The 14442-nt window shown below is 45.1% G+C and overlaps 2 protein-coding genes across 2 annotated transcripts; both read right to left on the bottom strand.

The window, feature by feature from the left end:
- Window positions 1-491: 491 nt before the first annotated feature.
- Window positions 492-4682, bottom strand: LOC117462691 (leptin receptor gene-related protein). Its single transcript, XM_034104962.2, has 4 exons — window positions 4545-4682; window positions 4186-4261; window positions 2941-3124; window positions 492-1841 (listed from the first exon to the last, which is right to left on the bottom strand). Exons 1-4 carry the CDS (start codon window positions 4558-4560, stop codon window positions 1725-1727), a joined length of 393 nt encoding a protein of 130 aa, XP_033960853.1. The 5' UTR covers window positions 4561-4682; the 3' UTR covers window positions 492-1724.
- Window positions 4683-5967: 1285 nt separating this feature from the next.
- Window positions 5968-8255, bottom strand: LOC117462546 (PRKR-interacting protein 1-like). Its single transcript, XM_034104821.2, has 2 exons — window positions 7652-8255; window positions 5968-5999 (listed from the first exon to the last, which is right to left on the bottom strand). The coding sequence occupies exons 1-2, from the start codon at window positions 8253-8255 to the stop codon at window positions 5968-5970; spliced, it is 636 nt and encodes a 211-aa protein (XP_033960712.1).
- Between the last annotated feature and the right edge of the window lie 6187 nt (window positions 8256-14442).

The following is a 14442-nucleotide window of genomic DNA, read 5'->3' as shown; positions in this document are numbered from 1 at the left end:
GGGAGTTTATATATATATTGCTCCCATAAAATCCCCGGGGGTTTTTGCTTTGTATGTCGGGGGCGGGAGATTCATGTGATTGGTTGTTGGTCGCATTGCTTGAATAAAATCCCCAAGCTCCAGACACGCCCAGCTCCAAGCTTTTTTTGAAGCTGTAGTGTGGACGCTCCGTTAAACTTCTGACGGCGGAGACGGACCGCTATGCTACCCACAATTCAGTTCGGCGAAAAAGCGAGGCAACGTGACGTCACCCCATTCAAAGTGAATGGGCAGATTGGAGTTGTCGACGCTGTAGTGTGGACTGGCCGTTACGGTAGCTTTTTCCTCTGCTATTTACATTGTTGCTACAAAAACGTGTAAGTATCATAACTGTGTGTTTACCACAACTTTTCTGCAACATTCCCAAATCCAATGGAAAAATCCCCATTGCTACTTCCATCGTTGCCCTACTAAAACACACCATCACATTACCAGCAATAAACAGAAACGAGTTTGTTTCACCATACAGAGTTTTAATCAATGTTAGAAAACAAAATGCAGTCGAGAGCTTATAAAATAAACTTTTGAGAACTCTTCAGCACTCTTAGTGTGGGTATCTCAATAGAAGGAACAAGCTTTCTTTATGTCAGTTGTGAAACATACAGTATAATATTTCCATAGAAAGCTGTTAAGAAATTAGCATATCAGAAAGATTATAGTCAGACACTTGCTAACATTTTCTGTGATGGTCTCTAATCATACAAACGCCAGAAACTCATGACGGAATAGAACATGGTTATGAAATATCACACATTTCAATTGCTCTTGATGATAAAAGAAAAAGAGTAAAAAACATGATTGCAGTGATTCTTCTATTAATCAAAATATCCACTGTGGATGACAGGCACTTATGAATGAGTTTACAGGTAAAGCTCTCTCCTTTAGGACCCAAACACTCTTCCTAAAATCATACATCTCCCGTATTTAACATGTATAAATATCAAAACAGGAACTAATAACATGCTCTTGTCGATAATATGATTTTTTTGTTTTGTTTGAAGGAATATAAAATGGATGTGGTTGTCTATCACCGACCTGTTTACGCAATAATTAAACATGTATGATATTAGCCAAATAGCACTTTCTCCAAAATCCACAGTTGAGCGGTGAATATGCTGCATTTTTCGCACTCTAAAATGATCTTTGGTGAGAATGTAAACAATTGCACAAGAACAAAAGTATAAGGCTTGTAGCAAAATGTCAAAAGAATCCTTACAAATAAATGTTTACCTGATTAGGAATTCTTCTAGTTGTCAGATAGCATGGATTAATATAACTTGCCAGGCCTTCACACTTTAAACAACAGTGCTCATAATAATAATCAAGCCTTAATTCAGTATAGCCAATTCCCCCTTGAACAAAAATGAAAACTGAGCTTTGCAGAGTATTACAATAAAATCCCTTTCTGATATGGATTAACTGAAGCGTAATGAAATAGCAGGAAGCCGCAGTGAGAAGAATTGGGGGTTGAAACAAAGGCGAGACAAGCTAAAAGACATGGGTGAAGGTGGATAGGCATCAACGTCCCAGACATAAGGCACATTAATAGAGTATATAGTGTTGTCTCCAACCATAATACCCTTTAATATAAAAAAATCGGCCTGAAAACACGCCCAGAAAATGTGACATTTCGCAGGACACACCAACTACCCATCCATCCGTCATTCTGTCCGCTCTCTGGCACTCTACCACTGCTCCCAGCTGAAGTCGTCCCCGCCTCCGAACACCAGGAAGAAGCCGAGGATGGTGAAAAAGATGACGGCGTTTCCTGTCATCACCAGACCGCACGCACCCCACTGGATCTGTAGGAGGAAAATATTCATTGTCGATCAGACCAAAATAACCCCATAGTCTTCTATTCATAGTTTTCATTTGATGTCACAACACTAAGGGAACTCCCACGTGGAGGAGAATACAAAGATGTCTTGCACTGCCTGTCACCAACAGCTTAGTTTTTATCACAATGTTGCCGAAATGACGGAGAGCTGTTTATTGGAAAGGGGGTTTGCTTGGCTGTAGGGCTGCACGATTTCAAAAAATTAACGATCGCAATTATCTTGACTGATATTGCAATAGCGATACGATTCACGATATTGGAGGGATTAATCATATCTGCATCATAATTGACATTAACATTGAAAGATATATTAACATCATGGTGCCGTTTACAAGTTTTTCATACAAGTACAGAGGTTGTCAAATGCTGAGTAATTAAAATGTAGGTTAACATAACATAATGACATCTTACTGCCTTGCTTACAGTACTAGATAAGAAAAATGTCCACCCACACAACCAACGTTGGGTAGCTAATTAGCACTCATCTTTTATTTGAAGGTAATAAACGTGTCTTTTATTCCCCCAAACACAGATTGACCGATCCATATGGAACGTACAGATTACTGTCTGTTCTTTTGTATGCTTTGATCTTGGAAACTTTATAAGGTTATTGATTTTTCAGAAAACACGACTAATTATGGCAAAGGTACAGTTCAGATGGTAATGATTGAAATATGGCAGCGGGTTCTGTTCATTCATGGGTCACACATGCCAAAGACTTGCGGTTTGTTTCCATTTTGATACCATGGGTTGGAAAGGATGCATTGTAGACAGGCTTGTGAGGTTTCTCTATAAAGTTCCCAGTGTTATTTATCTGCCATTTTGTAGCCTTCAAGGTCTTCGTATCAGTCACATGACTAAAACACATGAATCAGTTTCACAACGCTCTGCTGGCACATTGTACTGAACATTTCTCAAGATACAGTGAGTGTGAATATACCGACAACTTATGTGAGAAAACACACACAACAACACAAACAAACAAAAGCCAATAATAGTGGCTGTGTTCACCCTATGGAAATAATCTTTTCCAAAGTATTTGAACATGGTTAGAGAGAACTCACCGTGGTGGTCCGGGCTAGCACAATGGGAAGCCCAAAAGAAGATACCACAATGCCAGTTGTTAGGAAGTAGGCCAGCTCTCTGCATGCATTGCTGGAGGAATCATCATCGCTGAGGCGTCTGGATATGAAGGTCGGGATGGGGCTCAATATGTAGAAGAACAGGACAAACAGGGGCCAGTATACCCTGAAGAAACACAGGTTATAACAGTTATACATGAAAGATAGATGGTCCATGTTGTATTATGTAGGACGACATGAGTTAGCAGCTTGTCAGATAAAAACAAACATGTAGAAATATTACCTCACCTACAGAGCTTTGCATGGTCAGACTCCTGCTTATGTGGCCGACTTAATTCCCCCTTATACATCAGCCCGCCCACTCAGGTCTCACAAGCAAAATGTGCTGTCTGTCCCACGTACCCACCTTAAGACCTGTGGTGATCGAGCGTTCGCAGCTGTGGCTCCTAAATTAGGGATTGCTCTGTGCTCATCTATGGTCTGATTGACTCTTTTAAAAACTATTTAAAGACATTCCTGTTTGGGCAGGCGTTTGGGTAACCGGTGTGCTTAATTTTATTCCATTCAATACTATGTTTTTATTTTGTTTGTTTTAAATTTAATTTGTACGTTTTGTTTTATTGTGCTTTTATTGTGTCTTAAATTATGTTCTGGTGCTTTTATGACTTTTTAACATGTGTCTTGTGTGTTCATTGATCATTGTACTAGATCTATGTTGATGTCTTATTGTTTTGTCAAGCACTTTGTGACTTTGTCTGTGAAAAGTGCTTTATAAATAAACTTTACTTACTTATTACCTTCATTGAAAAAAATTACATAATTATCAGTTATCTCAGTTTGGGTTGCGTTCAGTTTTTGTTTAGTTTCTCGCAGAAAAGCCTCCATTACAAACTAAAAGTGTGGGCTTTGAAATAAGTGGGCAGCAAAAAGGCAGTACGACTCGAATGAAAGAAGCTATTGAGTTGCATTGTGGAAATTGTAGGATTAATTTTGCCTGGAGCTTGACCCTTTGCGGCCTTGATTTTCACTATTCTTTATCAAATCTGCATCTTGAAAACTCCTTAAGAAAGTGCAATACTTGTTGCTGGAGCACCAATTCAAGGGGTTTTAGTTAACTGTGAGTGACTACCTTTTCACTGGAAAATATGTTAACTATCGATTTAAGCCTCATTTATCGCGTGTTTCTTAAGCAATAACCTCAATTCTTCGGCATGACAATAAACCTACCCGTATTGTTCCAGTCCGCAGCCCAGAAGAAGAAATGTGAGTCCAATGGCACCACTGAAGGACAAACCCACCAGTGCTGAGGAAGAGAAACAATACGTTACATGTACAGAGATGCTGTGTCCAAGTTACTGTACAAACAAAACAGAAATACGATAGGCTTGTAAATAAATTCAATTCAAAGCTACGTTAAAGCTTGTAACACATCGTAAAATCCCCCGGTAGTGTTGTAATGATAGCTTTCGAAATGATTCAGCAAAGGTTTCCATAATGTTTAAAACTAAAGTTGTTAAAGCATTAACCTCCTTGACACTACATCAACGCAACTGTAAACGGACTGCTACATAAATAAAACACAATACCTTTAATTCCTGCCATTGCGCTGTGTGAAAGTTTATCTTTGAGTTTAGCTGTTCTTTGTTTATTGTTGATGTGGTCGAGCTCTTGATCACAGACTTCCTGCTTCCTCCATCGAGTTTCCTTCTTGTTCGTCACGTGACCGTCTTAAAGGGACAGTAGCTCAGATTGACTTCAACTGCAGACTGTATATTTCCACTGCTAACCATGTTTGGAACACACACACACACACACACGCACGCACGCACGCACACACACACACACACACACACACACACACACACACACACACACACACACACACACACACACACACACACACACACACACACACACACACACACACACACACACACACACACACACACCTGAACACCAACAGGTGCTGCTTGTGGGCACCGTTTAAGAATAGTTTGCTGCTCCCATGGTTGCAATACCTCGTGACGAGGAGCACGAGACCACCCAGCGCTGCTCATGGGGGTCTAGATTAACACCCACGTGATATCAGAGACGTATTGTTTCAATACATTACTCTCAAGGACTGGTCAGCTTTCTGTCCCGAGAGTCAGAACTAAACATGGAGAAGCAGCATTCAGTTATTATGCTCCAAATATCTGGAACAAACTCCCAGAAACCTGCCTGACTACTTTTAAATCCAGGCTGAAGACTTTTCTTTTTGCTGCTGCTTTTAATTGAACTATTCACATATTAAACTGCACTGTAACTTTTATCCATGTATTATTTTCTTTTAATGTTTATTTTATTATCTTTGCTGTTTAATGACTGATTTTAAATGCCATTTTCTTAATGTCTTTCAGTTTTTGTAAAGCACTTTCAATTGCCTTGTGTTGAAAAGTGCTATATAAATAAACTTGCCTTGCCTTGCCTTTAATAACCTATTGTCATCTCAATTTTAAATATATACGTAGTTACTTTGCCTATTAACAATGTACATACAAAACACAAGATAATGATGGTAAATTTTAATTGCTGCACTCTGTGGTTTTTTATTCACTTTTAAAAATCAACTTTTTTGAATAGATTTTCAGTTTCTAAGGAAATCTACTCAGCGTACTTCATTATCTATCTAAATATATGTAATCATATTTATGTTTTAAAGGTCATGGCCATTTCTACTGATCATAATTCCATTGTTGAGGTCTACTAAAATAGATTTATATTGTGCAATTTTCCAAACTCACATTGGTTTCTCATACAGCATCTCTGTATAGTATGTGTTCACTCTCTGTCCTAAACAACTTGTTGGAGTGTGGAGTGTGTTGGGTGTGTTGGGTGTGTTCCAGTGTGAAACATGGCCAAGACGCAGGAGACGTAACGTTGGGGTGTGTTCTTTGGTGTCAGTTTGGTGTGTAAAGACACACCAAACTGACACCAAAGAACACTTCCGTCGGGAGTGGACGCGTCGCCTCACGTCTCCTGTGTCTTGGTCATGTTTCGCACTGGAACACATCGCAAAGACTTCAGCCGACGGCCAAGTTGCACGTACGAACTGCGCATGCGTGAGTGGCAATAACTCTCCATACCAGCAGGCGTCGGTAGTGTGTATTCGTCATTCAAAAGAGGCAACAACTGGAAGACAGACTGCTTGATAACCGAGAGAAGAAGAACAGACTGTGTGATATAAACAAACAACAACTAGCTTGTGCGTTCCATTTTCACTCTACAGCGAGAAGCTCATGGGGCTTTCCCGAACCTGTGTCGAGAGCTGGAGTTAAATTAAATCTCAGATTTGCCTTCTTAATAGTTTGTTTGGGTCCCTCACTTCCGTTTCGCTTCTCATGCACTGATTCGCTAAGCTGAACAGCCAATCAGAGTGATTTCTTTTGCAGACGGCCGTTGGCCGTCAGCCTACCAATTCGCGGTGGAAGGTGTCGGCACGGCCGAAAAGACACAACAGTGCAGTACACACCAATCTGAGTAGGGCGACACGATGTTCATCGACGGCCCGACATCTATCGACGCCGAAAATCGGCTTGGTGTGTAAGGAGCTTAAGAGCCGAGGCTATACGCTAAGGAGCATGACATCTGTAAGAAGTTGACCAATCAGAGAGATCTGGTTTCAGACCCAGGGTGAAAAGAGGTGCTGCAGCACAGGCAGTATGAGAAAAATAAAGACCTTTTTGAATATTAAAGCATGGAAATGTCACAGTAGAGGTACTGAATACAAATATGAAACCTGAAAATGACCTTAATAGGGCCATTTCAATAAATATATAATTTCCTCTTTCTGGAAAAGTGTGTCAGTGATCTTTTTCCACCATAAAAGACCTAAACTGAACCGGAGTGTGAAGCTGACAATTGAGCGGCCCAGACCAAGCAAGGAGGCAGAGGCAGAACGTCCAAAATACAACCCGGTGTGGGCATTTATTAAGTCAGGAACATAACACAGCATCAATCTGCTGCCCACGTGAACACAGTCACCAGCCACCACCAGGATCTCACACACACACTCCCTAAATACACACACTAATCAGCAATTCGACACAGGTGGGGGGGGGAGGAGACAACACAGGGCACCAGGTGCACACAATCAACAGCCACAGACATGGGGGAAGGGGAACACTTTTAACATGAAACCAGGAAACAGAGACAGACAAACTAGTTACATAAATTACATATATTCCCATGCTTCCTGTGCAATGTTTTTAGTGCTATATTACCCGTAACGGAGGCCGAGATCTATGGGCCCAGAGATCACCTCCGTTACATTTCCTTACCCCTCTCCCCAGGAAATACAATGTGTAGCGGCGATCGCTCATCAAAACAAAGCCACTCATGGAGGTTAGCAGCCAGAGTTCCCAACGCGTGTTGTGGTGAAGGATGAGGTCCACCATGACGTAATTTGTAATGCTTTATTTCTTTATAAAATGTTAAAAGGTTCTTTTAGGCCTATCTAAAATCTTGGTTAACATATCACAATCACGCACACTGTCAACACGGTCAACACGGTTGAAAAACGTGTGGCTTCCTCTCTAACCTCTCATCCCCACTGATCACCTGTGCCCACATATATCTTGATTACCTCCCGTGCTCCCAGGTGCGCAGATTAGATGACGCGTTCACACACACACACACACAAATTGGCTCCAACACAATGTTTTAGGAATCTTGGCTTCCTCAGGGGGGGCCGTGAAGTCGAAAAGAAGCTTCCCTTTCTTCCTCTCCATGTGCTCCTGCTGGTTCTGCGGTCTGATGCGCTCTCTCTCCTGACGGACCTTCTCGGCTATCTTTGCCATCCGCATTTTGCGCTTCAGTTTTTCCCGCTTCTTCCTGCGTCGGAGGTGCCGGTAAACGTGGAACTCCCCGCTGCCTGCACCGGCGCTGGAACCCATCACCTCCCGGACGAACTCCGGAGTTTTGGCAATTATCAAAAGCTGCGACTCCTTTCCTCCAGGTTTCCTTGGTTTGTTATTCTGCTGAGTGTGCACCGCCATCTTTCCAACCGTTCTCAATGCTTTTGCCTTCCTCTCTTCTTCCCTCTGTAACCAGAGCTGCTCCTCTTTCTGCTCTTGCACCAATCTCTGGTTCTCCGCCAGGATCTCTGATGCCTCAGCGGCAGAGCCAGCGCCCGTCGAGCCTCCAGCCAATCTGCCGTCCTGCCTCCGGAGTCTCCGTTCCTCTTCCCGTGCGAACTGCTGCTCACCGGCTGCCTGAAGCTGCAGGAGTGACCTCATCATCTCCCTCAGTTCCTCCATCACTCTCACCTCCTCACTTGGTCAATCCCACTTCTGACACCACTTGTGAACGATGTCACTTGAGCGGCCCGACCAAGTAAGGAGACAGAGGCAGAACGTCTTGATACAACCCGGTGTGGGTATTTATTCATCATTTGGTGCCTGGTCGCCCACATCAATATTCCCCAATGACTGTCTCCCACACTATCCTTTCCAAATGAGCCCAACATGCCACCCTTTATAGCCTCACCCATCGGACCGTACCATCCAAAAGGGGTGGCATGTGCAGAGATGGTCAGCTCAGATAAGGACCGTAGTTATTCACAAAACACCTTTAGTGGAGAATGACAAACATCCTTTACTTACATTATATTTAATTACGGTATGAAAAGAAAACCCGTTATAAACTAACACGCCAAATGTACCTGATAACAAATCACCCCCGCCTCCAACCTGCTCCTTTAACCCCATCCGGAACGATAAAAAGGACCCGCTTTACGATGACGGACATTGGGACCGGAGACGGGAGAGCAGGCGGAGGTGAGTGTTATAATGTTGACTGTTATAGGAGTAACCTGTACCATTAATGCACCTTATATCGTGACCTTTACACACTAAACATATCCCTTGCACATAATCTCAACCACTGTCAATCTACACAAACCAACACTTTTGGCGCTCTTGCTATAACTCCCCTTTCTTTCCAGGTGGAGCCGAGAGCCCGACCAGCGTCTGCCAGACGACATCACAATTTAATACAGTTGAATCATTTAATACCCACTACATCAATAAACAGTATAAAATGTGAAAATAGGCAATGTTTGACTGTACTGTGCAAATCCCCATGTGCAAGATTACCCAGCCCGAAGCAGTGGCGAAGTTACCTTCGTCACATTTCCTTCCCCCTCTCCCCAGGAAGCACAGTGTCCTAACCGTTTTGGCTTCGGGACAACCAGTCAGCTACCAGGTTTGACTTCCCCGGCCGGTACCTGACCGTAAAGTTATACGGCTGCAAGGCAAGGTACCACCCGGCGATACGCATGTTTGCGTCCTTCATCTTGTGAAGCCATTGAAGTGCATGATGGTCTGTCTCCAGGATGAACTGCCGTCCGAGAAGGTAGTACCTCAGGGAGTCGATGGCCCACTTCATCGCCAGGCACTCCTTTTCAATGGTCGAGTACCTTGTCTCCCTGTCCAACAGCTTCCGACTGAGGAAAACCACCGGTTTCAGCTCCCCATCCACTTCCTGCAGCAATACCGCTCCAAGGCCTACCCCTGAGGCATCTGTCTGAACGGTGAATAGCTGTTCAAAGTCTGGTGAGTGAAGGACTGACTCAGTGGTAATGGCTTGCTTCAGATCCTTGAAAGCTCTGTCACAGTCCTCGTTCCAGCGGACTTTGGCTGGCACCGAGGCCTTGGTGAGGTTGGTTAACACCACTGCTCTTTGGTGAGGGATGAACTTCCGGTACCAATTGACTAACCCCAAGAAGGACTTTACTTTTCTTTGTGGTTGGCACGGGGTAGGCGGTAATCGCTTCGATCTTACTCAGTTGTGGGCGGATGACACCTCCCCCAATGACGTAGCCCAGGTACTCCACCTCTTCCTTGGCAAAGGCGCATTTACGGGGGTTGATGGTCAGTCCAGCAGCTTGGATCGCATGGAGGACCTGTTGTAGGTGATCCCTGTGTTCTTCCCATGTTTGGCTGAAGATCACGATATCGTCCAAGTAAGCTGCGGAAAATGTTGCAAACTCCCGCAGTACTTGGTCCATGAGCCTCTGGAAGGTCGCAGGGGCACCATGTAGTCCAAAGGGCATTACCCGGAACTGGAACAGTCCAAACGGGGTAGTAAAGGCCGTCAGCAGCTTGGCCTCAGGTGCCAGTGCCACCTGCCAGTACCCCTTGGTGAGGTCCAATATGGTGATGAACTTTGCTCATCCCACCCTCTCTAACAACTCGTCGATTCTTGGCATGGGGTATGGGTCAAACTTCGAGATGCTGTTAAGATATCTGAAGTCAATGCAAAATCGTAAGGAGCCATCTTTCTTTGGTACAAGCACCACTGGACTGCACCACTCACTGGTTGACACTTCGATGATCCCCAGCTCTAACATCAGCTTTATCTCCTTCTTCAGGGCCAGCACCAACCGTTCAGGGATACGGTAGCTTTTCTTTCGGCTGGGAGCAGTCTCCCTGAGGTAGAAGTGTTGTGCTGGACCAGATTGGTGAAACCAGGCTGCTCGGTGAAAAGCTCTGGATCCAATAGCTCATTGATTTCTTCTTGCTGGACCGATGGGAGATGTGTTACATCCAATAGACCTGGTTCAGGTAGGTCCGTGGGGAAAAACTGCTCCTCCACCTCCTCTTCCCCCACTGGCTGTATGAAAAAGTGTTGCGATACGGTGTCTGGTGGATCTTGGAATCCTTTTAGCAGGTTGATATGAAACGTCTGGTGCTTCTTGGTTCTGTCCGGCATATGGATTTCATAGTTGACTGTTCCGACCTGTCTGGTGACCTCATATGGGCCCTGCCATCTAGCCAGCAGCTTGCTCTCACTGGAAGGTAACAGCAACAGCACCTTCTGACCAGGTTGAAACACTCTTTCTCTGGCCTTCTGGTCATACCAGGTTCTCTGAGTCTTTTGGGCATTCCTCAGGTTCCCCTTTGCCAGGGCTGCTCAATTGTCAGCTTCACAATTGGTGTCAGAAGTGGGACGGAGCCACACCTCATTCACACCAACGCAACTCCGGTTCAAGCTCCGTGCTAGAGCTTTTCAGGTTCAGAACCGGTTCTTCGGTTTAGCTCTGGCTCTTTTCACACTGGCCAGTATCCGACTGGTGCTGCGTCATTGCGTCATCGTTTGCGTCATGATGTAACCGTTTGTGTGCCTGCTTCATAAAGCCAAACTGCGGGAAACCATGGCGGAAACCCCTCACAGCTGACACCAACAACAACAACAATGGCCGATTGTGCTCTAGCCTCCTCTGTACCTCTTCGGAAGACCAGATTCCCAGTAGTAGACCACTGCTGCTTGTTAAGTTTCTCCATCTTTGTGTACAAACTGGATAAAACTCCGGCTTTTTGTTGTTGTTCAGGAGTTGATCCCGCCCCTGCCCCCGCCTCGACGTAAGCGTGATGTATGCAGTGCTTTTGCTCTAGCCAGACAATTTGTTGGTGCTTGAAGCGAACCGGATTCCGGAGCTAAGAGGCTGCTCCGCTGCGGTGTGAACAGGAAAACCCCAGATGTTAGCTACCTGATGCTACTGCTGCTGTCCAGATGGATATAATGGAGCCACCAGAGCTGGGTAGGGCTCTTTTAAAATGTAACGGCTTAAATGTCTCCTGCAGAAATAATGTTTCAGATTTACTAGAAGCCTCCACATGGGGTAGAAATATATAACCCCTGATATGTTGTTGCTCATCCTCCAGCTCAAAGCACTCAATGGCAATTTCAGGTTGTTATTCACTGATGACACCTCAGGAGGGGGAAGCAGGGAACCATCCAAGCTGTGTACAGTAAGGATGGGACGTTGTTGACCTCAACTGATGGAGTGTTAGGGCGTTGGAAGGAACACTTTGAGGAACTCCTGAACCCGACAACTCCGCCCTCTATGTTAGAGGCAGAGCTGGAGTATGACGGGGGATCAACACCAATCTCCCGGGGGGAGGTCACTGAGGTCGTCAAACAACTCTACAGTGGCAAAGCCCCGGGGGTGGATGAGATCCGCCCGGAAATGCTGAAGGCTCTGGGTGTTGAGGGACTGTCATGGTTGACACGTCTCATCAACGTTGCGTGGAAGTCGGAAACAGTACCGAAGGAGTGGCAGACCGGGGTGGTGGTTCCCTTTTTTAAAAAGGGGGATCAGAGGGTGTGTGCCAATTACAGAGGCATCACACTACTCAGCCTCCCCGGGAAAGTTTACTCCAAGGTACTCGAAAGGAGGGTCAGGCCGATTGTCGAACCTCAGATTGAGGAGGAACAATGCGGATTCCGTCCTGGTCGTGGAACGACGGATCAGCTTTTTACTCTCGCATGGATCCTGGAGGGGGCCTGGGAGTACGCTTATCCGGTCTACATGTGTTTTGTAGACTTAGAGAAGGCGTATGACCGAGTTCCCAGGGAGTTACTGTGGGAGGTGCTGCGGGAGTATGGGGTGAGGGGGTCTCTACTCAGGGCCATCCAATCTCTGTACTCCCAAAGCGAGAGCTGTGTCCGGGTCCTCGGCAGTAAGTAAAGGACCCATTTCCGGTGAGGGTTGGCCTCCGCCAGGTCTGCGCTTTGTCACCAATCCTGTTTGTAATATACATGGATCGGATTTCGAGGCGTAGTCGTGGGGGAGGGGGTCTGCAGTTCGATGGACTAAGGATTGCACCACTGCTTTTTACAGATGATGTGGTTCTAATGGCTTCATCGGTCTGCGACATTCAGCACTCACTGGATCGGTTCGCAACCGAGTGTGAAGCGGCTGGGATGAGGATCAGCACCTCCAAATCTGAGGCCATAGTTCTCAGCAGGAAACCGATGGACTGTCCACTCCAAGTAGGGAATGAGTCCTTACCCCAAGTGAAGGAGTTCAAGTATCTCGGGGTCTTGTTCTCGAGTGAGGGAACAATGGAGCGTGAGATGGGCCGTAAAATCGGAGCAGCGGGAGCGGTACTGCAGTCGCTTTACCGCACCGTTGTGACGAAAAGGGAGCTGAGCCGGAAGGCAAAGCTCTCTGTCTACCGGGCCATTTGCGTTCCTACCCTTACCTATGGTCATGAAGGATGGGTCATGACCGACCAACCAAGGGTAGACCTAGGACCAGGTGGAGGGAGTATATCTCTTCGCTGGCCTGGGAGCGCCTTGGGATCCCTCAGTCAGAGCTGGTTGATGTCGCCAGGGAAAAGAAAGTTTGGGGCTCTCTGCTGGAACTGCTACCCCCGCGACCCGACCACGGATAAGCGGGAGAAGATAGATGGATGGATGGATTCATTGATGATTTTGTATTTGCCTGAATGAGGGAGTACGCATGAGCCAAAATAATAATTTAAGGCTTCATAGCATGAAACACCGTTCTTTACTTTGGCAATGAGCAGTTAGTGCACAAATAAATGTTATTCATGTGAGAAACGGTATGTTACTTTCTAATTGTCTTCACCCTCTCAACAGTCTTCAGAGCTACCTACCACAAAACCATAAGGCTCACATCCTGAGTGCACAGCATACACAGTAATAGGACCAAGTTTCACAGAGAAGAGAACGTATAGGACAACATGATGTCATCGTTAGTCGTTTTGATAGGACTAGTAGTGTTTTTTGAGAACTTGCTGCTTTTTACCTGTAAATTATTGGTTTAATTAATGATTGGAACATTCCTAAAGATTTGACGACCAAACCACTAGGCGTTCCGTGGTCTCCCTCTCTCTCTGTTTACAGGATCCGGTGCTGTGGGGCCGGTATTGTGTCAAATTACAACCGTCGTGAAATGGACCCCTTGACACGGGAACGCGCATTTGAATGTATAGTCCGTTATTCTATGTTGTCTTTTTGATGGTTGGGTTGTCGAATCCTGGATTTTGCATTCATTCGTCACTTATTTTTCAGTTAATATTTTATTTAATATATGTTTTTATTTAATTGTGACGTCCTGTCTGTATACTTTTGCTTGTACTTGTGCTTTACAATGTATTGTTTGTATCAAGTGCTTGAGGGTGGGATTAATATAATTTTTTTTCATTTTGGGTGGTGCTTTTTATGAACAGCCTGGTTGCCACGATATGCACCCCTTGCTATCTCTGACAATAAACGTGTCACATACATGAAACTTGCTCCATTTATTGGTATAGTCCTACAACTATACCCTCCAAAGTGCTTGAGGGTGGGATTAATAGAAGCATCTTTTTTTGGGGAGTGCTTTTTACAGCAGGCCAGGGGTGCATCATTTGACACAACACCGGCAATTACCTGATGAGCTGCACCTGGGTCGTTGAGTGAGGCCACTGTCACTTACCTCGGCAAAGTTGTAGGGCAGGGGACTGTGTGTGCTGTTGAGGCCAAAGTGAGTGTGATAACTAAATACCCAGTTCCCACCACCAAAAAAGAACTCCAGCATTTCCTTGGTTTAGTTGGGTACAATTGCAGTTTTTGTAAAAACTTTTCAACTGTGGTAGCTCCCCTGATGGATTTGCTGAAGGGAAAAGCCTGTTATGTTTGGACAGATGTGTG

This window comes from Pseudochaenichthys georgianus, chromosome 17 (assembly GCF_902827115.2).
Source record: "Pseudochaenichthys georgianus chromosome 17, fPseGeo1.2, whole genome shotgun sequence".
Taxonomy (NCBI): Eukaryota; Metazoa; Chordata; class Actinopteri; order Perciformes; family Channichthyidae; genus Pseudochaenichthys; species Pseudochaenichthys georgianus.
The sequence above is the reverse complement of the archived record's forward strand: the minus strand, read 5'-3'. Positions and strand labels throughout refer to the sequence as shown.

Coding starts and splice junctions, on each gene's coding strand:
- LOC117462691 (XM_034104962.2), bottom strand. Junction 3,125..4,185: donor TGCGGACTGGAACAATACGG/GTAGGTTTATTG, acceptor GTGTTTCTTCAG/GGTATACTGGCCCCTGTTTG. Junction 1,842..2,940: donor TGCTAGCCCGGACCACCACG/GTGAGTTCTCTC, acceptor TTCCTCCTACAG/ATCCAGTGGGGTGCGTGCGG.
- LOC117462546 (XM_034104821.2), bottom strand. CDS start 8,255: ATGGAGGAACTGAGGGAGATGATGAGGTCACTCCTGCAGCTTCAGGCA. Junction 6,000..7,651: donor CAAGATTCCTAAAACATTGT/GTTGGAGCCAAT, acceptor GATGTGTTCCAG/TGCGAAACATGACCAAGACA.